This window comes from Hippocampus bargibanti, linkage group LG01, assembly GCF_051943395.1.
Source record: "Hippocampus bargibanti isolate YZ-2025 linkage group LG01, ASM5194339v1, whole genome shotgun sequence".
Lineage (NCBI taxonomy): Eukaryota > Metazoa > Chordata > Actinopteri > Syngnathiformes > Syngnathidae > Hippocampus > Hippocampus bargibanti.
In genome coordinates this window covers 24,114,389-24,139,092 of record NC_142734.1, presented here as the reverse complement: position 1 = coordinate 24,139,092, position 24,704 = coordinate 24,114,389, and the positions used below count along the sequence as shown (strand labels likewise).

Here is a 24,704-nt window from a genome sequence, read left to right as displayed (position 1 = left end):
CACCCCTTTAGCGATCACAGGTCGATGCTAAGACAGCAAAAGGTTTCTGCGTACTCGGGCCATGTCCACGGTGAAGTCCTCAAAGAGGTTCCAGATGTGGTTGGATGTGTAGATCTCCTTCATTTCCACTTCGGTGTCCACGTAGCAGTGATTAACAAAGTTGACGTAAGCCACTTTTACCTGGACAGAAACAAAATGGCCGAACGGCAGATCCACAGAGCAGTAAAGTGTGACTGGGAACCAACCACAGGATTCTGACACGCATTTTTTCATTCAGCTGCGCTACTACGCTGCCAACCTCAATTGCAACGGTGGACTGCAATCTCCCAGCATGCACATCCAAAAACAAATACAGTGATACCTCAGCTCACCAACATAATTGTTTCCCAGAAAGTGTGTATAACGTGAAAAGTTCATCTTCTGAACATTTATTTCCCATAATAAATCATTAAAATGACTTGTTTCTGAGTTGATGACGATACCTACTGTGACGTCACGGTAGGTATCGTCACCAACTCAAAAATAAGACTTCCTGAATTTTCAGCACGAGTCTTACAACGTAAAATATAGCTATATTTGGTGGAATCTTTATAAAATACGCTCAGTAGAAGTAATTTGAAGTGATTTTACAAATTATGGACACAACTTGTCCGTAGGCGTCGGTTGTCCTTTAACACTAGCCTGTGGTGGGGTCTTTTTCGCTCCCATAATAGCAAAATGACTCCACTCGAAAACAAACCACGTCTGCACTCAAAGAGAGGGGGTGAGGAAAACTAGTCCGACAGCCACCGTGGCCCCGTGTGGTTTGGTTCGTCTGCTGAGACTATATGCTCGCAAATTCAATGTTCTAGAGACAAAAAGTTTGTGAGCTGAATCCGTCAGCTAAGGTTTTACTGTAGCGCCAACCTCGGTAATGCAGTCCTCATGCGTCACCACACGGACGACATCCTCCAGCGGCAGCAGCGATGTGCACTTTATCTCCGTGTAGACATTCTTGCCCTCGGCACACGCCGCCAGCAACTCCACCAAGGAGATGTGGTACCTGCACACCACAGCGGCATCTTCTACATCACCTTTTTCCATTCGGTCGATGGATTTACCTGAGCGGGCTGTTCTCTCCAATGCCCTCCCTGCTCTCGGCCATCAGCTCCAGCATGATGTTGAAAGACTCCTTGTCGTTGTAGAAGACAACTACATCCTCGCCGGCATTGGTCAGCTGCAGAGACCAAACTTGGTTACATAAAGAGTCGTGTCTACGCCGGGAAGCATCACGTGCGCATGCGCGGTGAACTGTCTGCATTTCATAATAATAATGATATTATTAATAATAATAATAATAATAATAATAATACGTCTGTGTAAGCTCTCAGTCGTACAGGAGTGGTCCATCGATGAGAAGGTTTCTTCAGCCGTCATCTGTACAAATTTGAAGGTTTCTGACGTTTCGCCTCCTATCCAAGAGGCTTCGTCAGCGAACTAAAGTCTGACTGGTCGTGTCGGCCCTATTTATATATCCCTAATGTCCAGACATGGTGGCGCCGGACACAGCTATGATAGGTCCCTACTCTCAGGTTGAACCGATAAACACGTTAAGGCAAAAATTAGTGCATCCAAAAGATAGGCTACCAAATGAAAAACAAAGTAATGTAGTTTATTCCATACATTGTAAGAATGAAAATTGTAAAGAGCAGTACATTGGGGAGACTCAACAAATTCTCAAAAAAAGACTTTATCAACATCGCAGGGATAATACAAGTGGGCCTCAATCGGCAGTACATTTGCACCTAAAAGCTAGCAACCACTCATTTGACGACAATGAGGTTAAAATCTTAGCGAAAGAACGTAGCTGGTTTGAAAGGGGGGTAAAAGTAGCGATTCTTATAAAACAACAAAATCCTTCATTAAACCGGTCTGGTGGGGTGAGGTTCAATTTGGATCGTTCATACAATAGCCTGCTTAGGCAAAACAGGTTAGGCAACTTTCGTAATGCTGGTGAGGGTCGTAATGCTGATGAGGTGATACCGGTGGGAGTGGGGCAAATAGGCCAGTCGTTAGTAAGGAATGTAGGAACAATCAGTGGGGCCACAGGGAGGGGTTGAGGGGTCCTCTGCCCCCCTCAACCCATAGCTGTGTCCGGCGCCACCATGTCTGGACATTAGGGATATATAAATAGGGCCGACACGATCAGTCAGACTTTAGTTCGCTGACGAAGCCTCTTGGATAGGAGGCGAAACGTCCGAAACCTTCAAATTTGTACAGATGACGGCTGAAGAAACCTTCTCATCAATAATAATAATAATAATAATAATAATAATAATAATAATAATAATAATAATAATAATAATAAATTTTATTTCAAAGCGTCTTTTAAAACTCTCAAGGTCACTTTACAGTCACAAGATCATTTTTTTTCTGTGGGTGAGCAGCGGCAGCCACACGCACCAGCATTCACTCAACCCGGAAGTAACTCAAATAGAAAGTTAGCTAGCTAGCTAACTAATACATAGCTAATACAGTAGATAGCTAACTAGACAGTTAATACTGTAGATAGCGAGCTAGATAGCCAGCTAGTTAATTTGTAATTTTTAATCCGGCATTGTTAGCGGTTTTTATCATTTCATATAATGTACGGCGTAGGAAAACTGCTACGGGAATTGTAATCATTTATAAGGGCAGCTATTAGCCAAGGTTTACAGGTATAATACATATTTTTTATCGCTGTGTATTCGCTCGTATTGATAAAAGCATAACGTGCGCATGCGCGGTGAACTGTCTGCATTTAATAATAATAATAATAATAATAATAATAATAATAATAATAATAATAATAATAATAATATTCACTCCTCATTATCAACTGGAATTGTTCCTATCCCACTCAAAACCGCAGCTGTTACTCCAATCCTGAAAAACCTAGCACAGATCCAATCAATTTCAATAACTTACGTCCAATTTCCCATCTTCCATTCATCGCCAAAATCCTAGAAAAAACAGTTGCGTCCCAGCTTCACTCACACCTCACTCACAATAACCTTTACGAACAATTCCAGTCTGGTTTCCGTCCCCGCCACAGTACTGAATCGGATCTCATAAAAATCACGAATGATCTTTTCATGGCAGCCGATGCCGGTTCACTCTCCATCCTCATCCTTCTCGACCTGACCGCGGCTTTTGACACCATTTCTCACCCTATCCTGCTCGACAGACTTTCCACCCTAGGCACACGCACACCCCACTTCGCTGGTTTCACTCCTATATGTCTGATCGGTCACAATTGATCCAAATCAACTCGCTCACATCACGGTCCTCTCCTGTGTCCTCTGGTGTGCCTCAAGGGTCTGTCCTGGGGCCCCTTCTCTTTATTATCTACCTACTTCCTCTTGGCAATATTTCCCGCAAGTTTGGCACTGACTTTCACTGCTTCGCGGATGACACCCAACTCTACCTCTCCAGCAAACCCAATGCCTTTCTTCCACCTTCATTCCTCTCACTTTGCCTCCCAGAAATTAAATCCTGGCTTTCCCATAACTTTCTCAAGCTTAACGGTGAAAAAACTGAACTTCTCCTTGTCGGTACCAAATCCACCCTACACAAAACAAACAGTTTCTCTCTCACCATTGACAGTTCAACCTCCCTTCAGGTCAAGAGCCTGGGTGTCATCCTCGATAGCTCACTATCTTTTCACTCCTATATAAATAACATAACTCGGTCTGCATATTTCTACCTCCGTAATATCAATCGTCTCCGTCCCTCGCTCACCCCTCACTCCGCTGCTATCCTTATCCACAGTCTCGTCACCTCCCGCATCGATTATTGTAACTCACTTCTCTTTGGTGTCAATCAGAAATTTCTCCATAAACTCAACTAGTCCAAAATTCTTCAGCCCGGATTATCACTGGAACTCCCTCTTTTCACCACATCACCCCTGTCCTCCAGCAGCTTCACTGGCTCCCTGTTAAACATCGAATCAAATTCAAAATACTTCTGTTGACATTCAAAGCCATCCATAACCTTGCCCCTCCCTATCTGTCTGACCTGCTTCAAATCTCCGTTCCCTCTCGGTCCCTCAGGTCCTCATCCTCCCTTCACCTCTATGTGCCCTCTGTCCGTCTCACCACGATGGGATGCAGAGCTTTCAGCCACTCTGCTCCCAAACTCTGTAATTCACTTCCACCCAACATCCGTAATATTGACTCCCTCCCTATTTTCAAGTCTCCTCAAAACCTATCAATTTAAAATTGCTTTCAATGTCTAGTTCAATCGCTATTTTATTATTTATCATTTCACTTATGGTTTTATTGTTGTGTGCTTTGTTTTATTGTTTTTATTGTAATGTGTCCTTGGGTGTTTTGATAGGCGCTTGTAATTAAATGTATTATTATTATTATAATAATAATAATAATAATAATAATAATAATAATAATGATACATTTGACTTCTAAGCGCCTTTCAAAAACTCTCAAGGTCACTTTACAATAAAAACAATAAAAAAGTACACAACAATAAAACCATAAGTGAAATGATAAATAATAAAATAGCCGATTGAACTAGACATTGAAAGCAATTTTAAACGGATTTTTTAAACATATTTTTTTCTGTGGGTGCCAGCATTCACTCAACCTGGAAGTAACTCAAATAGAAAGCTAGCTAGCTAATATATAGCTAATACAGTAGATAGCTAACTAAACACTTAATACTGTAAATAGCGAGCTAGATAGATAGCTAATAGATAGCAAATAAATAACTAGCTAGATACCCATATAGCTAGCTAGATAGTCAGCTAGTTAATTTGTAAATTTTAATCAGGCATTGTTAGGGTTTTATATCATTTCAAATAATGTACAGCTTCCGAAAACTTTGATATGGGAATTAGTATGATATATGTTTTTTATTGCTGCGTACAGTCGTATTGATAAAAGCATAACGTGCGCATGCGCGGTGAACTGTCTGCATTTAATAATAATAATAATAATAATAATAATAATAATAATAAATGTGATTTGTAAGCGTCTTTTAAAACTCTCGGTCACTTTACAGCCACACGCACCAGAGTTTTGAAAGGCGCTTAAAAATCAAATGTATTATTATTATAAAACCCTCAGACGGACCCTCACCTCGGTCATGATCATGTCCTGGCACTTCTTGACGTACTTGCCCTCGGCTTTGATGATGGTGTGCAGGAAGTTGAGGTAGTGCACATGGCGTCCGTGTGTGGCCAAGCAGTGGATGAAATGTTGCAGGACGCTTTCCGATATCTCGGTGCATAGCTGGTAGTTGTTGCTGAAGATGTGCTGGACCGTCTCCGCCTCCAGCAGCTGCACGGAAACAGAGCAAGTCACAGACCGTCGTCCAACTCATACCGCAGACAGTTGGAACACAGCATAATCAACAAACTACAAAAGCCCAACATCATGACTGACATAAAAAAAAATCAGTGTATTATGACCAATCGATGAAAAGTTTTCTTCAACTGTCATCTGTACTTCTTAAGTCTTTCCTCCCGAGCAGGCATTTTGCATTTCTTCCCCCACAGCAGGGGTGCTCATTACGTCGATCGCGATCTACTGGTCGATCGCGGAGGTAGTACTGGTCGATCGCAGCGTGACAGTAAAAAAAACATTTGTCAGCCTATCAAACGACCCGTCACTTGATTGACATACAGGGCAACCATTCAGATGACAACTGAATTTTTACCTTTAGGTTGCCGTGCATGCGTAAACAACGGCGCTAAATGCAGCAAAATTTACAAGCTAGTCAGCGAATTACCTCAGGTTTTATGACCTTGCTAAAACATATGGTGATCAAAATGAGTGAGAAAGCGGGACCAAGTAAGGGGGCAAAACATATTACTTTCATACGGAATGGGAAAATGTGGAGCGCCATTTTTGGACTGTTCATGGAAAATACGACATTGACTTCACGCCGAAAAGCCAGCTGAGAAAGAGAACGTTGGACGAACTGAAATCCCAGTTGTCCGGACAGCAGTCATTTTTTCACTCAACATACTTCAAAAGCGAAAGTCGCCACCGAAGCATCTTTCCGGGTGAGTCACGCCATCGTTAAAAACAATAAGTCCTTCCAAGACGGAGAGATGGTAAAAGAAGCATTCGTTGAAGCAGCTGACTCCTTGTTCAGAGACTTGGACAGTTCTGTAACTTACTCACACAGAAAAAGTACTCTAACTTGAGGAAATGTGCTACCTCCTTGACTGCATTATTCGGCTCCACTTATTTATGTGAGTCAGCCTTTTCCTACATGAAGATCATTAAGTCCAAATACTGTTCCACCATGAATGATGAACATTTGGAAATGTGCTTGAGGCTGGCTGTCAGCAGCTACTGTCCGGACTATGCATCCCTGTCTGATTCAATTCAGTGCAAGTCATCAAAGTAAACTCAGGGAATTACAAAAAAAATGTTAATAGTTATTTATTATGTTATGCATATGTAGTTATTATGTGTGTTGTGCAATATTGGCTTATTCAGTTATGCAAGGTACATCAACATACATTGTACATACAAAGAATCCTTAAAACATTTGAAAATAATTATGTTTTGCATTTTTGTCGTGGGTAGATCATTTTGACTTGGTAGTTTTTGTAAGTAGCTCGTATGCTGAAAAAGTGTGAGCACCCCTGCCCCACAGCCTCGGAAAGTCTGCAGCCTAGCTTTGTAGTGTGCTCCCTGAGTGGGTTCAGCAGGAAATTCATAACTAACATGTGTGTTCAAATAAACTGTTATAACTTCTTTATGTGTTGTTCAATCTTTATGAACCTTTCAGTACACTTTCATAACATATAATAGAATAAGATAAAGTTTTTTTGCGAAATTGATTGAAGTTTTAGAAAATTATTACAATATTAATGAATATTTTTTTTCCAAAACCTGCAAATTACAACAAAATGCATTCACAAGTTACATATGCATGAAATAAACCTAGAATGCATTTAAAATAATTCAGGATGTTTTTATTTGTGGTATGGTTTAAAACATGGAATGCATAGGTTCACCTTGCATTGCTCACAACCTGTTCTTGGCTCGCGACAAATTTTCTTCTTTGCACACTCTTTACATGTTCTCTTTTTATCCAATTCTACTGGCCAATGAAGGAAGGCAACAGTGTCATTCTCCTTCATGCATTCTCTTTTTCTTTTCCTTCTGTAATTGCCAAACAACTGATGAGCGAAGCTTGTCTTGAATTCTAACTGAGTCCTTTTTCGAAGGCGACCTGTTCTGGTTTTCACTTGATGGCATGGAGAGAGTTTCATCAGTATAAATCCATTGCAAATACAAATATCCACTAGAAACCAGAACAGGTATTTCCACCATTTGAGTGATTTCCTGGAGATAGCGTAGGAAGCACGTAGTTGATCAGCTCGAAAGTATTTGAATTGTGATAGAGGTTCAGCAATGCAACAGTCACGACTGTGTCACATGCCAAAATGTCTTCATCAACATGGCCATATATTTCATTCTCATCAGGATCTGGAAAGATATACAGTACATAGGTATTTTACAAAAAAAAAAACATATGGACCTCCGTTTCAATAATCATATTGAGAATGCAAAGCTATGAGGTACTGCTATTAGTGGAAAATGCACCATTCACTTACAATTATTCGCATCGGGTAGTCAAATGACAAAATAAATTAAACAGTTCTATTTATTTAGTGATTTGTACTTTACCGTTCTTTTCCATTTAACTTCACCATTTTATTTTTTTCAAAATCGCTGAATTTTCACATTTACCGTTCAAATATACGAAGTGGAGACGAGCGGTGAGGCAGCAATCACTATGCTAACTGTGCTGGCTTGCTCTGCAGTGCATTGCTTTCCCTCTGCATATCGCTATTAAAGTGTTCAAACACTTTTATTACACTTTTATTATTATGAACTAAATTTCTACAGTTTAGCTGGTGTATATAATGTACAGTCACTGTAAATTATAAACACTGTACTACAGTGTTATTTTTATCAAAACTGTGTGCATAGGTGAGGCACAGTTTTCCTGCCTCATGACAGGGGGCGCTGGTGATTAGAGATTCTTCTTGCGACTCCTCGGCTGGAGAATAACAGAATTAGTGACAGCAAGCTACAGTAAACAGTTAGGAAGTTAAGTGCAACCATCCAGTCATTTTTTCGTGTTGCTTGGCCTTATTTTCAGAATGGTGGATTTCATATCTAAATTGAAAGAAATTTCTAAATTGGACTTTCAATCAAAGCAGGAGATAATAATTAAAGGAAGACCAACACCGGACTGTATAGCTCACAAACAGTGAGGGAAGAATGTCAATCTCCTGGACAGCTTTTTGGCCAAGAAGGATCTAATTCAGACTATTCCTGAAGCGACAAAGTTGCTTCAGCTCGTGCTCACTCTTCCAGCTACTCCAGCATCAGTGGAGCGCTCATTCTCAGCACTGAAAAGACTAAAACAGTCGGAACAGGACTGATCAAGGACGACTTTCTTCACTGGCAGTGATCTCCATTGAGACAGAGAGACTTGGACTTCATTTATAAGCAAAAAGGTAACGCGATAAGAACGTTTTTTTAAATTATTTTTTTCTATGCTACAGTTTGTATACAGTATATAAAGAATGCTGACATGGCATTCTGTGACTGTAAAGTGTCCTTGTGAATTTTGAAAGGCGCTTATAAATGACATGTATTATTATTCTTATTATTTTAAACAAAACACATTAACTGTTGCCAATCAAATGGTGAATAAGCTACTCTGTGGAGTTCATATGTTTGTAAATCTGACTGTGATGACGTCAGTGCCTCACCACCCATGAACCTCACCGCACGTCACTGTTGGGTACCAAGTCAGGATCAACAATATCATCATGTAAATAGCGTTAGCGTTAGAATGTTCCGAATTCAGGATACTCTGTATTTTTAATATTTCTCGGTAAATAAAGAAGTTAGCGTTAGTTTATGCAATTCAGAATCAAGGTAAACCTCTTCTGAATAGCTCATAAAATAGTTACAACACATACTTACATGGTATTTCATCCATGACGAAAAATAGAAGGCGCTTTGAAGATGGAGGATAGGCACATTGTGTTACGCATGAAGGAGATGATGTCACTGACGCTATTAAAGGCAAAGATGCATATAATCTGTTTCAAAGGGACATGTAACTTGTGCCGCATCAGTTTCAATCTGCACTTGAATTGCTACCTTTCATTTTCTCGATCTAGAAGCACAATCGTCCGTAACGGGTTAACATCTATTCACGGCCCGCTTGTAGTCGGCCTCCGGCATTATTTGTTATCGCTTCAGCCTGACTGGAGGCGTGACTCGGGATAGACTGAAGTAAAAACACAACGACTGTAGTCGTTTGCCGGGAGGAATGAGTTAAGAGGTACAGATGACGGCTGAAGAAACCTTTTCATTGATGGACCACTTCTGTACAACTGAGAGCTTACGCAGGCATATGATGACCAATGCTAAGGAGTGGGTTAATATGTAAACAATTGTGAAGACAGTGATACATCATCTTACAAACGCTTTATCCTACAAACATTAAATTCGCGAGAGTATAATCTTGGCATACAAACTAGTTTTCGGCAAACAAACCAAACCACACACCGCCACGATGGCTGGCGGACTAGATTTCCATAATCTCTTTGAGTGCAGACGTGGTTTGCTATCGAGGGGAGTACTTTTGCTATTACGGGACCGAATAAGATCCCACCTCTGGCTAGTGTTCAGCTGAAGAGGACACTATAGAAAATGAAGGTCGAGCAGAAGAAGGAGATCTTCAAAAACAAAGTGTGGGTTTGTGTGACTTAGCGTCCCAGTATGCTAAGTCGACCATTACTACGTGAGGCTAAGGGTGTTTCTGTGGTGTCTAAGCAAAAGTCTCACGCAATAGAACAGGTTGAAAAACTTCGGTTGATTGGGATGAATGAAAAGCAGCTAGCAGGGGACTGTGTGAGTGAGGGTATTATCACCCAGCAACTTCACTCGGATATTATCAAGAGGCAACTACATCAACTACCATCACAAAGTTCAATAAAACGGAGGACACTGATTTGCTGTGGCGACACCTTGAAGGAAAAAGCCGAAAGGAAAAGAAGAATGACAATATGCACATTTATTATACATAAAATAAAGTATATTTTGTGTAGTGTTGAGGCTTATTTCGTAGAAAATGATGTTTTATGGGGACCTGGGAACGGATTACTCTCATTTTTAATGGTTTCTTATGGGAAATAAATGTTTGGCAGATGAACTTTTGGCCTTACACACACTTTCTGGGAACCAATTAAGTTCGTAAGCTGAGGTATCACTATATATGCTTTGAAGGGAGTCTCCAAGCCTCCATGATTATCCAATATAAGAGTCTATAAGGGTCAAGATGTTTTTTTCTTCAAAACACATTCACCGGACGAGAGGGATGGCAAAAGTGGTTAGGCACAGTAGCAGGGTTGCTAAATTGTGTTGGAGAAGCTAAACACCCCGCGAGCTTTCTTTCTGTATTTTATATAAGTATTATGACTCCAGCAGGCCGGATGCCCAGTGGCACCATACTGCCTCTTTACCTGTATTTTTTTTTCTCAAAATGAAATTAAGTTAACATCTCCACGGGAAACAGGACAAGAAGCTACCTACTCCTGGATTGAGGAAGAGGCTAAGGTTCTTGTGCAGAAGGGCTTGATTCTCCTGGTTGCCCATACAGAACTTCTGCAGAAACAGGTGTGTGTATCTGATGATCTCTTGCATCTTCATATCGTTCTACAGACCAAAAAAGGGAAGAAAAGAAGAATTTGACAATTTTTGGGGTGACTTCAACTTCCTGTTTTGGTTTTATTGCTAACAGCAATAAAATCAAAACAAGTTCAGCAGAAATTGTACAAGGCATACCGTTCCTTCTGATTTAAAGGACAACCGAGACCTCCGGACAAGTTGTGTGCATGATTTGTAAAATCACTTCAAATGACTTCTACTGAGCGTATTTTACAAAGATTCCACGGCATATAGCTATATTGTACGTTGTAAGACGCACGCTGAATATTCAGGAAGTCTTGTTTTCAAGTTGATGACGATGCCTGACGTGACGTCACGTCTGGAACACCCCTGACCGAGAAAGCGACACACAATGCATTTTGGGTACTTTGTTTGGTCTGAAAACTTTGATGATTGATCCATGTTGATGGCGAAATTAGAAGGAAAAAACATAAATAACGCCATGGTGAATCGTTGTTTGTTGCACCAAGACTACTATTTGACACTAGTTGACACAAATTCCCAGCAGACAAATCAGCCCATTTCCAACAGAGCTTGGGCATTTTCTGGGCACTACATTGGAGTCCAGACGCCTCAAAATGAGACAGAAGGACTTCTTTAATCGATTGCAAACATTTATGCTTTCCTCTTCAGAACTATTTGAATCATATTCATAACTGGATGAGTAACAAGAAAGCATGTTCTCCGAATCTGAAGCCATTGTTTTGATTCTCGAGCAAGTAAAGACGTCCTGGTGTGACGTCACGAACAAGGAGGCGGGACCTTCTAAAACTGAAATTTTCTGAGGTCATCTTGAAGTAATTTTGGGACACTTTAAGTCATTTTTATTGGTGTCTTGCATTTGACTAAAAATATCAGCCTGCGTGTTTTGGGTATTTTAGATGCTATAAAACATTTTTCTGATGTCAGAAAACAAAAAAAATGGTGTCGGTTGACCTTTAAAAGACCATAAACCTGCATATCATCCGCATGACAATGGAAATCATGTACAGTGGTACCTCAGTTTACAAACATTAAATTCGCAAAAATATAGTCTTGGCTAACGAACTATTTTTCGGCGGACGAACCAACTCACAAGGAGGGCCACAGTGGCAGGCAGACTAGTTTTCGGCGGATGAACACCAGACCACACGTTCGCACAGCGCCACGGTGGCTGGCGGACTAGTTTTCCACACCCACTTTCTTTTGAGTGCATACGTGGTTTGTTATCGAGTGGAGTACTTTTTCTATTATGGGACTGAAAAAGACCCCACCACAGGCTAGTGTTAAGCCGAAGAAAATACAAAAGAACATTACGGTCGAGCAGGAGAAGTAGATCATCGAAAAACACCAACGAGGTGTGCGTATGTGTGACTTAGCGTCCCAGTACCATTACGCAAAGTCAACCATTGCTACCATCCTGAAGAACAAGGACGCTATTAAGGCTGCATGTGTAAATAAAATGACTTTATTTTACAGCACAATTTATTTCTTGAATTACAATAATATAGCTCATTTATTATACATAAAATAAGGTATATTTTGGATTGGATTGGATTGGATTTGCTTTTATTAGTCTAGCAGTGGAGAAATTTACATTTCACAGCAGCAAAGTTATGAAAGAAATGAAAGTAGAAAAGCAAAACACAGGAGCTGCTGGAAAGGCAGCCACTCTCGCGGCTTTGTGTAGTTTTAATGCTTATTTAGTAGAAAATTATGTCTTCTGGGGACCTGGGAACGGATTATTCTCATTTTAATGGTTTCTTATGGGAAACAAATTTGGAAGATGACTTTTCGCCTGACACACACTTTCTGGGAACCAATTAAGTTCGTGAGCTGAGGTATCACTGTATTTGAATGTTGGTCTGACCTGGTCGTAGGAGACTTGCAGCATGTCCAGCATTACTTTATGAGCCCCCATGTTCTTCAACAACCTCTGTTGCTTCTTCCACACACCGCTGCTGCACATCTTGTTCAGCCTCTCCAGGATCTATGACAAGACAACAAAATCTGCTTAACAACAAGTATATTGCGCACACTCCAAAAGTCATCGCTTCTCGCATACCCTTCCATTATTTACATCAGTAATTATGACCATTTTGCTTTTGTAACCACCTGGGTCAACACCTATTCCAGGTCCTTCCTCCATGATTGAACAAGGACAACTCAAACCAGCAGATATGACAGAAGCTTTTTACTATTAAAAAAAATTGGAACATCATTTTTTTGTGACACTTGGATACGATACACATGGTTCTAAAACCATTATTCCCACATTCATCGCAGTAGCTCAATTGTGCTGCATAATTCTGAAAGAAGTAAAAGAAGCTATTTTTTTAAAACAGCAAATCCCTTCACTAAATCGCCATGTTGGTGTGAGGTTTAATTTGGATCGTGCTGACAACAGACTTCATAGATCATTACCACATAGGTTTAGTCATGCTAATGAGGTGATACCAGTGCGTATGGGGCAATCAGGCCAGTCGTAGACCATAATCAGTCAGGACAATAGAAGTAATCGGTGTCACCTCAGGGAAAGGTTCTCTGCTACCCCCAACCTTAGAGCAGGGACCTATCAAAGCAGTGAATGGGGCAATCAGGGTCATTCATCGACCATAATCAGTCAGGACAATAAGGTAATAAGTGTAGCCTCAGGGACTACTCCTCTGCTTCCCCCATCCTTCGAGCAGGGACCTATCACAGCAGAGGTCTGGCACTGCCACCTCTGGACAGTAGGGATATAAGGGCCAAAGCTACCAGCAAAATTTTAGTTCGCTGACGAAGCTTCTCGGATGAGAAGCGAAACGTTAGACACGTTCAAAGAAGTACAGATGACAACTGAAGAAACCTTTTCATCGATGGATCACTCCTGTACGAATGACAGCTTACATAGACATAATTCACAAAGTTATTGATCAGTATTATCACACGACTGGCCACTTTATCTTGTTTAACTCATTCACTGCCATTCACAAATTTATTCAGGAATTGAATTCCCGAATTTGGGAATGTTGCTCCACGTCGGCCTACGTCGACCTACGTCGATCTACATCTTACATATTACTTAATTATTAGTATTTATCTCTTATTTTTTTGTGAACAATTTGAAACATTAATATGAAGTTACCCGTATGTTGTAAAATAAAGTAAAACTCACGGATAGTCAGATTTTGTTCATTTCCGTCCGGGGTGGTCGAGGGGTGGGGCCGCACCAGGGAGTACAGTTGTTATATATATGTAACGGAGTTGTGCACTTAGATTATTAAATTATGAAGGAAGTGACGCAACGGCGCAGTGTGGCACCATGTCCCACCCATAGTTTCCAGAACAATCTCGAGGAGATTCAGGAAATAAAAGAAATAAAAAGACACATTCACGCGTCTGGTCTCATTAAGACGGCAGCATCGTGGAGACGAAGACAGTCACTGTTGTGACACCCGTCACATATATATATATATATATATATATATATATATATATATATATATATATATATATATATATATATATATATATATATAAAAAAAAAAAAAAAAAAAAAAAAAAAAACTCGTCTCACCCACCATGGGTGGTGTCTCAGAATCAGATCAGAATCAGAATCAGAATCAGAATACCTTTATTCGTCCCGCAATGGGGAAATTTGCAGTCCACAGCAGCAATTGAAGAGGGATGGGGTTGGGGTAGGAGTGAAAGGATAGAAAACAAGATATTCTAAGAATAACAAAATAAAAATGTCAACTGTATACTGTGCAAATGTAGATGTGCAAAAACCATTTCATAAACAAGACTGTACATAGTGCAGAATCAAGAAATGCATTTAGATATATTGCAACAACCCATATTTACAAGTGTCCAGTTTTTTTTTTTTTTTTTTTTTTTTTTCACATGTGATCATTGGGAATTGTGAAGCCTGACAGCAGTCGGTAGGAACGAGCGGCGGTACCTCTCCTTCTTGCAGCGCGGGTGTAATAGTCTCTGGCTAAAGGAGCTACCCAGAGCTGCCAGGATGGGCAGGAGGGGGTGGGAGGGGCTGTCCGTCATAGCTTTTAGTTTAGCTAGCGTCCGTCTGTTGCCCACCTCCTCTAGAGAGTCCAGCGAGCAGCCCACGACAGAACTGGCCCGCTTGACAAAGCGCTCCAGTCTTTTTCTGTCCCGGGTGGTGATGCTGCCTGACCAGCAGACAATGCCATAGTGGATGGCTGATGCCACCACAGAGTCATAGAAAGTCTTTAGGAGTGACCCCTGAACTCCAAAAGACCTCAGTTTCCTGAGGAGGAAGAGGCGACTCTGTCCCTTTTTGATTAGGGCATCCATGTTTGTTGTCCAGTCCAGTTTATTGTTGAGAGTAACACCCAGGTACTTGTAGGAGGTCACCCTCTCAATGTCCGAACCCTGGATGTTCAATGGTGCAGGTGACGATTGTTTCCTGCAGAAGTCCACCACCAGCTCCTTGGTTTTGATCTGGAGGTGATTCTGCTGGCACCAGTCCACAAAGTCCTTTGTCAGTCCCCTGTACTCCCTATCGTCTCCCTCTGTAATGAGGCCGACAATAGCTGAATCGTCAGAGAACTTCTGAAGGTGGCAGGTTGGGGTGTTGTAATTGAAGTCCGAGGTGTAGAGGGTGAAGAGGAATGGAGCCAGGACTGTTCCCTGCGGCGCTCCGGTGCTGCAGAGAAGCCTGCCCGACTCACAGTTCTTTACTCTCACGTACTGTGGCCTGTTTGTGAGGTAATCTGTAATCCAGGATGTGAGGTGATGGTCGACTCCGGCATGCCGCAGCTTGTCCCCCAGTAGACTTGGCTGGATGGTGTTGAAGGCACTGGAGAAATCGAAGAATGTGATCCTCACCGTGCTCCCAGCATTCTCCAGGTGCAGCAACGCCGTATGGAGGAGGTAGATGATGGCATCCTCCACACCGATGCTGGGCTGGTAGGCAAACTGTAGCGTCTGTAGTGTAGCGTCTGTAGTGTCTGTCCCCATTTCAGCTCGGGTCCTCTACCAGAGGCCAGGAAGCTTGAGGGTTCTGCGCAGTATCCGTGCTGTTCCCAGCACTGCGCTTTTCTGGACCGAGATATCCGATGTTGTTCCCGGGATCTGTTGCAACCACTCGTCGAGTTTGGGGGTCACTGCCCCAAGTGCTCCGACCACCACAGGCACGACTGTCACCTTTACCTTCCAGGCTCTCTCCAGCTCCTCTCTGAGCCCTTGGTATTTCTCGATTTTCTCATGTTCCTTCTTTCTGATGTTCCCATCACTCGGGACCGCTACATCCACGACAACGGCTTTCCTTTCCCCTTTATCAATGACCACGATATCTGGTTGGTTGGCCATTACCATCTTGTCAGTCTGTATCTGGAAGTCCCACAGGATTTTTGCTCGGTCATTCTCCACCACCTTGGGAGGTGTTTCCCATTTTGACCTTGGGGTTTCCAGTCCATACTCCGCACAGATGTTTCGGTAGACTATGCCAGCCACCTGGTTATGGCGCTCCATGTAGGCTTTCCCTGCCAGCATCTTACACCCTGCAGTTACGTGTTGGATTGTCTCAGGTGCCTCTTTGCACAACCTACACCTTGGGTCTTGTCTGGTGTGGCATATCCCTGCCTCTATGGCTCTGGTGTTCAGGGCCTGCTCTTGGGCAGCCAGGATGAGTGCCTCTGTGCTGTCCTTTAGGCCAGCCCTCTCTAGCCACTGATAGGACTTCTTGAGATCAGCCACTTCTGCTATGGTTCGGTGGTACATCCCGTGTAGGGGCTTTTCCTCCCATGATTGTCCCTCTTCCAGCACCTCATCCTCTGTTCCCCATTGACTGAGACATTCTCTGAGTACATCATCCGTTGGAGCCTTCTCTTTGATGTATTCATGGAGCTTGGATGTTTCATCCTGGACAGTGGCTCTCACACTCACTAGTCCCCGGCCTCCTTTCTTACGGCTTGTGTACAGTCTCAGGGTGCTGGACTTGGGATGGAACCCTCCGTGCATGGTGAGGAGTTTTCGGGTCTTAACATCCGTGGTCTGAATCTCTTCCTTTGGCCACCTTATTATTCCTGCAGGGTATCTGATCACTGGCAGGGCATAGCTGTTTATTGCCCGGTTCTTGCCATTGAGCTGGCTTCTGAGGACTTGCCTCACCCGCTGGAGGTATTTGGTCGTAGCCGCTTTCCTTGTTGCTAATTCGAGGATGCCATTGGCCTGTGGTATACCGAGGTACTTGTAGCTGTTTTCAATGTCTGCTATTGTTCCTTCAGTGAGTGAGACCCCTTCAGTGTGGACTACCTTGCCCCTCTTAGTCACCATCCGACTACATTTCTCCAGCCCGAATGACATTCCGATATCACTGCTGTAGATCCTGGTTGTGTGGATCAGGGAGTCTATGTCCCTTTCGCTCTTAGCATACAGCTTGATGTCATCCATGTAGAGGAGGTGACTGATCATAGCTCTATTTCTGAGGCGGTATCCATAGCCTGTCTTGGCGATTATCTGACTGAGGGGGTTCAGTCCTATGCAGAACAGCAGTGGGGAGAGTGCATCACCTTGGTATATGCCACACGTTAGTGGCTTGCCATTGGCTTCAAGTGTGGTTTTCCACATCCTCATCGAGTTTGCAACGAAGGCTCGCAGGGTCCTGTTGACCTTATACAACTCCAAGCATTCATTGATCCATGTGTGTGGCATCGAGTCATATGCTTTCTTGTAATCAATCCAGGCTGTGCACAGGTTGGTATGTCGGGACCTGCAGTCTTGAGCGACTGTTCTGTCAACCAGCAGCTGATGTTTGGCACCTCTCGTATCTCTACTAATGCCTTTCTGTGCTTTGCTCATGTATTGATCCATGTGTCCACTTATCTTAGCCGCAATGATGCCTGACATGAGCTTCCATGTTGTGGAGAGACAGGTTATTGGCCGATAGTTGGAAGGAACTGCACCCTTTGAGGAATCCTTCATGATCAGGATTGTTCGCCCTTCGGTTAGCCATCCTGGGTGAGTCCCATCCATCAGCAGCTGGTTCATTTGTGCTGCTAGGCGCTCGTGGAGAGCTGTGAGTTTCTTTAGCCAGTAGGTGTGGACCATATCCGGGCCTGGTGCCGTCCAGTTTTTCATACCTGAGACTCTTCCTTGTATATCTGCCGCTGTGATGGTAACTGGGTTCTGTTCAGGGAGGTTGCTGTGCTCCTCTTTCAGAGTCACCAGCCATTGTGCACTGCTGTTATGTGCGACCTCCTTCTCCCATATGACTTTCCAGTATCTTTCAGTTTCCAGCCTTGGAGGGTCTGCTCTGCTGTTAGAACCCAGCCACTGAGCGTACACTTTCGCAGGTTGTGTTGCGAACAGCCTGTTTATTCTTCTGGCCTCATTCTCTTTGTGTACCTCTTTAGGCGACTGGCAAGGCCTGGAGCCTTTGTTTGGCAGTTTCGAGTGCTTCAGGTATGGTTATCTGCATGTACCTCTTGGGTATTGGCCTTTTATTCACACCTCTCTGGGTCTCCGTCAATTGACTCACATCTTTCCGAGCCGCCTTGATCTTGGCCTCCAACCGTCTTTTCCATGGTGGGTAATGAATCTCGTGGCTCTCATGGTTGCTCTTGTAGCCAAGCATGTCTAGGATCACTGATGCTGAGGTGTATATCAGCTCATTGGTTTCCGTGATCGTTCCGGTCGGGATCGTTCTCAGTGCTGCATTCACAGTTTCCATGAGACTTTCAGGTGGTACTTCACATAGCCGTTGTAATCGGTGCCTTCGTTGCCCAGTTTTCATTCTTGCCATGATCTTATCTCTCAGGTCATTTGCTGCCTCGCTCAGCATTTCATTTATTGGGGCTGGCTTCCCAATCTCATTATTCATTGGGGCTTGCCTCCCAATCTCTGGTTGAACCTCTTCCTGTGATGTGGCAGCCTGGGGCCCTTCACCTCGGAATTTGTGTTGTACCTCATCAATCTCAAGTTGTGATAGCAATTGCCGTTTGTGGATATTGGAACACTGAGCTACTAGTTGTTTCGTGGTCAACCGTGACTGTGGGTTTCGAAGTAACCATTCAGCCCCCATTCTCCGCATGTAACCCCTCTGACTAGGGTTGCTTGAGTAGTAGCATTCCAACAGAGCCATGTTATCGCATCTCGTCCATCTCCGCTTTGTTCCAGTAGCCCATTTTTCATCAGGGTGCTCTGGTTCCCCAGCACCTGACGCAGACCTTGTTTGGCCGGGCGACGTCTGAGCCGGCATGTCATTCCATTTATTGTCTCTCATCATTGTATGAGGTAGGCATTAGCGTGAAGGGTCTTGCCCAAGGACCCACACTGGATGATGTCATTGTGCTCATTGTGCTCATTTTCTCTGCCACAAGTGGGATTCGAACCCTCGTCTCCCATATGCCAAACCGATGCCTTATCAACTGAGCTATCCAGCCTATATATATATATATATATATATATATATATATATATATATATATATATATATATATATATATATATATATATATATCGTGGATGTAGCGGTCCCGAGTGATGGAAACATCAGAAAGAAGGAACATGAGAAAATCGAGAAATACCAAGGGCTCAGAGAGGAGCTGGAGAGAGGCAGGAAGGTAAAGGTGACAGTCGTGCCTGTGGTGGTCGGAGCACTCGGGGCAGTGACGCCCAAACTAGACGAGTGGTTGCAACAGATCCCAGGAACAATATCAGATATCTCGGTCCAGAAAAGCGCAGTGCTAGGAACAGCACGGATACTGCGCAGAACCCCAAGCTTCCTGGCCTCTGGTAGAGGACCCAAGCTAAAATGGGGGAAAGACACCACCCATGGTGGGTGAGACGAGGATTTTATATATATATATATATATATATATGTATATATACAGTAAAGTCTCGTTATATCGATATCAGATATATCGATAGTCCCGGTTATATCGATACTATTTCTATGCGGAGAAAATTACATGCACGATATATCGATAGTCCCGGTTATATCGATATTCGGACTCCCTTGAATATCGATATAACAAGACTTTACTGTATATATATATATATATATATAGTCCCCATTTCAGCTCGGGTCCTCTACCAGAGGCCAGGAAGCTTGAGGGTTCTGCGCAGTATCCGTGCTGTTCCCAGCACTGCGCTTTTCTGGACCGAGATATCCGATGTTGTTCCCGGGATCTGTTGCAACCACTCGTCGAGTTTGGGGGTCACTGCCCCGAGTGCTCCGACCACCACAGGCACGACTGTCACTATATATATATATATATATATATATATATATATATATATATATATATATATATATATATATATATATATATATATATATATATATATAAATCCTCGTCTCTATTATTATTGTATTATTATATATGTATTTATAGCCAAGGTTTACAGGTATGATATATCTATTTTTAACGCTGCGTACAGTCGGATTGATAAAAGCATAACGTGCGCATGCATGGTGAACTGTCTGCCTTTCATAACAATAATCCATTTCATTTCTAAGCGCCTTTCAAAACTCTCAAGGTCACTTTGCAGTCACAGAATAAGTTCTTCTGTGGGTGAGCAGCGGCAGCCACACGCGCCAGTGTTCACTTAACCTGGAATAACTCAAATAGAAAGTTAGCTAGCTAGTACATTAGATAGCTAACTAGACAGCTAATACTGGCAACGGATGTGTAGAAGCGTGTGCCTGTGTGTATATGCGTGTGTGAGAGAGTTTGGTGTTGGGTTGGAGGTTATAAAAGTGGCACAATTTACAATTAAACAATTTAACACAGATGACCCACATTTTCTTTCTTGGTGTGCAGATGTGTGTTATTTTGACTGCAGTCCTCTATTCAAGTCATCAAAACTTTTGAAGGCAAGCACAGCCTAGTATCCAGTCACTAGTACTCTCCGGTGGAAATGTGATTTGCGTGTTTTGAAGCATAAGCAAAGTTTCAAACAGACCCGCAATGGTTGCAGCGTCCGAAGCCCAAAAAAAACCCCAAAAAACAAAGTGTTTTGCACAATAAAAAACAAAAACAATAAAGTGCGCACGCAAAGCCCGCCAAGAGGGCGTGATTGACACAAAACAACCGTCAGCTGACCTCTTTGACGTTCTGATAGTTCTCGTTGTTCTTGTCTCCTTTCTCCTTCGTGTGCGTGGAATCCTCCGCTGCCTCCTGTAGGAAGCACAGGTCAACACAGCATGCGAGACTCACTGATGTGAGACGGCCAAACGACCAAAAACAATATGATTCAGGCCCAAAGGCCTTCACTCATGTTTCACTGGAACCGATCAACCTCTTACTATCACCTTTATCATTTACCAAACCATCAAACCATCTATTATCTGCCTCTTATCCGAGGTCGGGTCGGCAGATGTTTCAATAGCCCAGGAAGCCCAGACTTCCCTCCCCAGCCACTTTTCCAGGTCTTCCTGGCAGATCCCAAGGCGTTCCCTGGTCAGCTGCGGGACATAGTCTCTCCAGCGCATCCTGGGTCGTCCCCGGGGTCTTCTGCCAGTGGGGCTGCCCGGAACACCTCACCATGGAGGCATCCAGGAGGAATCCTCATCATATGCCCGACCCACCTCATCTTGCAAATTTCCCCATTGTGGGACGATAAAAGGATTTCTGATTCGGATTCTGATCTGGCTCCTCGCGATGTCAAGGAGAAGTGGCTCGACCCTGAGCCCCTCCCGGATGATGGAGCTTCTCACCTTATCTCTAAGGGAGAGCCCGGACACCCAACGAAGAGAGCTCATTTAGGCCACTTGTATCCCGGATCTGGTTCTTTCGGTCACGTGACCAGAGATGAGGGTTTGGACACAGATAAACCGCTAAATTGAGAGCTTGGCCTTTTGTAATACAGTGATACCTCATCTTACAAACGCTTTAGCTTACAAACTTTTCGCCTTACCAACATTAAATTAATCTTGGCATACAAACTAGTTTTCGGGAAACGAACCAAACCACACGGAGCGCCACGGACCAGTTTTTCTCAGAAGAACACCAAACCACATGGTCGAATAGCACCACGGTGGCTGGCGGACTAGTTTTCCACAACCACTTTCTGTGAGTGCACTCCGTGCAGACGTGGTTTGTTATCGAGTGGAGTACTTTTGCTTTTATGGGAGGGAAAATACCCCACCACAGGAAATCAACAGAAAAACTTCTGTTAATTTGGGTGAACAAAAAGCAGCTAGCAGGGGACAGTGTGAGTGAGGGTATGATCGCCGAGGAAGCACAGCAACTTCACTCATATCATCAAGAGGCAACTACATCAATGACTATCACAAAGGTAAATAAAACGACTTGATTATACAGTATAGTTTATTTCTTTCATTACACTACAACAGCACATTTATTATACATGAAATAAGTTTTTTTGGTGTCGTTTCGAGGCTTATTTAGTAGACAATTCCGTTTTATGGGGACCTGGGAACGGATTATTCTAATTTTAATGGTGTCCTATGGGAAATAAATGTTTGGCAGATGAACTTTTCACCTTCCACATACTTTCCGGATTAAGTTCGTAAACTGAGGTATCACTGAAATATAAAAATTAATAATTTTGACCCAGAAAAGGAGTAACTCAAATAATCTTTCTCCTCATCATCAACACTATCATGGTTATTATTATTAAAAAAAGACAAATTTCACGGTCACGATAAAAGATGAGAGCAGATAACAATAATCAACATGGAGCTGCCCCTTCACCAGGGTGACCTCAGCACGGCCCCACCTCACACCCACCACAGAAAGAAAGCCATGTTAGCGGCATACATGTTAGCGGCATACAAGTTAGCAGCATAGAAGGTAGCGGCATACAGGTTAGCAGATCCCGGTTGTCAGAAATGGTTGCAAAAGATGGCGGAATGTTACATGGGAAACATGTGTGACAGATGTTTGTTAGTCCTGTGAGGAGACAGCCAACAACACCGGATGGGAGAAAGTCGGATATTGATCATACATGCAAAGACATATTCTGACATATTCGTTAAATGACAACCGCCATCACTTTTTTGTTTCCTAGCTGACATCAGAAAACCGTTTTATAGCATCTAAAATACCGAAAACACGCACTATGATATTTTTAGTCAAATGCAAAACACTAATAAAAATGACTTAAAGTGTCTAAAAACTACTTCAATTTGAAACCGGAAGTGACCAGTTTCAGAAGGTCCTGCCCCCTTGTTCGTGGTGGTGTCACGCCAAGACGTCTTGCCTTGCTCGAGAATCAAAACAATGGCTTCAGATTCGGAGAATATGCTTTGTTGTTACTCATCCAGTTATGAATATGATTCAAATACCTCTTCAAAGCTTCCATGTTTGCAATCGATTAAAGAATTTATTCTGTGTCATTTTGAGGTATCCGGGGGGGGGGGGATGTAGCACACAAAAGAGGCAGAAGATGGCGACAAAGTCTGTGGAAACGGGCTGATTATTTCCTTTGAATTTTTGTCAGCGAATATCAAATAGATGCTCAGTGCAACACACAAGAATTCACCATTGTGTTATTTATGTGTTTTCCTTCTAATTTCATCAACACGAAGTTTTCAGAACAAACAATGTACCGCAAAATGCATTGACGTGATGAAAGGACTGCTACAATGTGTCCTTTCTCGGTCAAGGGCGTTCCTTCAGTGACGTGACGTGAGGTCTCTTTGAAATCTTTGTAAAATACGCTCAATAGACATCATTTGAAGCGATTTTACAAATTATGGACACAACTTGTGCGGAGGTGTCGGTTGTCCTTTAAGTTTCCAGCAGGGCACAACATTTTTCCATTTTTATCAGCACATTGCCATTACTCAAGAAGAAGAGACCTTCCCACTCATAATAATAATACATTTGATTTCTAAGCGCGTTTCAAAACTCTCAGTTTTTCTGTGGGTGAGCAGCGGCAGCCACATGCGCCAGCGTTCACCCAACCCCAAAGTAACTCAAATAGATAGAAAGCTAGCTAGCTAGGTAATGGATAGCTAATAAATAGCTAATACATAGCCAGATATAGCCAACAGCTAGCCAGCTAGAAGCCAGTCAGCTAGACAGCTAATAGCTAGCCAGCTAGCCTTCTTTCTTTCCTTTCCTCTTCCTCTCATCACTTTGCTGCTGTAAAATGTTCATTTCTCCACTGCCGGACGAATCAATGTAAATCCAATCCAATATTTACGCTACAACGTAATATCAAACAATTTTTTTGTGATTAAAATACTTTTTGGGGATGTGAGCTAAATGGCTCCATGACTTTTACTTGCAGTGGTGGCGATAAAGCGATGGCCAGACCTCTAGCAATGTTTTTTCCCTCCTACAAGGGCCGCAGCATTTGCCTTTTTTCCATGTTAGCGCTTTGTTTCAGCTTCAGCTGTTGTTAAAGCGCTATATTTCATTGTATTTTAAACACCCGCCCTCATTTCAAGCTCATATAACTCCAGACCCATAATCATTTAGCAAATAACTCTTTTTTTCTGATTCGTCATTCCTCATTCAAGTTAATGAGGCTTAAAGGACAACTGACGTCACTTTTTTGTTTTTTAACTGACATCAGAAAAACTTTTATAGCATCTAAAATACCCAAAACACGCAGCATGATATTTTTAGTCAAATGCAAAACACCAATAAAAATGACTTAGTGTCCAAAATCTGCAAAAAATTGAGCTGCAAATTGGGCATTTTCAGAAAGTCCTGCCCCCAGTTCGTGACGTCACGCCAAGACGTCTTGCATTGCTAATGAATCAAAACAATGGCTTCAGATTCGGAGAATATGCTTTCTTGTTACACATCCAGTTATGAATAGGATTCAAATAGTTCTGAAGAGGAAAGCATACAGGTTTGCAATCGATTAAATAATTTATTTGTGCCATTTTGAGGCCACATTGGGGGAAAATCTCTCACCCCAAAAAAGAGGTACAAAATGGCGACCTCCTATGCCCACCTCTGTTTCCACAGGCTGATAAATTCCTTATATGGAGCTTGGACGCCCTCTTCTGGCCTTCTGGCGGCTTTT

General features: G+C 42.7%; 1 protein-coding gene across 3 annotated transcripts in view; it reads right to left on the bottom strand.

Annotated features, from left to right (window-relative positions):
- itpr3 (inositol 1,4,5-trisphosphate receptor, type 3) overlaps positions 1 to 24,704 on the bottom strand; it is a 150,477-nt gene that overhangs the window by 49,752 nt on the left and 76,021 nt on the right. For all 3 annotated transcript variants that reach the window (XM_089004746.1, XM_089004756.1, XM_089004738.1), the window contains 7 exons: positions 20,801 to 20,875; positions 12,601 to 12,720; positions 10,617 to 10,739; positions 5,115 to 5,315; positions 1,101 to 1,216; positions 907 to 1,042; positions 55 to 180 (listed from right to left, as the gene is read on the bottom strand). In XM_089004746.1, the coding sequence (XP_088860872.1) occupies positions 55 to 180; positions 907 to 1,042; positions 1,101 to 1,216; positions 5,115 to 5,315; positions 10,617 to 10,739; positions 12,601 to 12,720; positions 20,801 to 20,875 (897 nt within the window). The remainder of the gene's footprint in view (positions 1 to 54; positions 181 to 906; positions 1,043 to 1,100; positions 1,217 to 5,114; positions 5,316 to 10,616; positions 10,740 to 12,600; positions 12,721 to 20,800; positions 20,876 to 24,704) is intronic.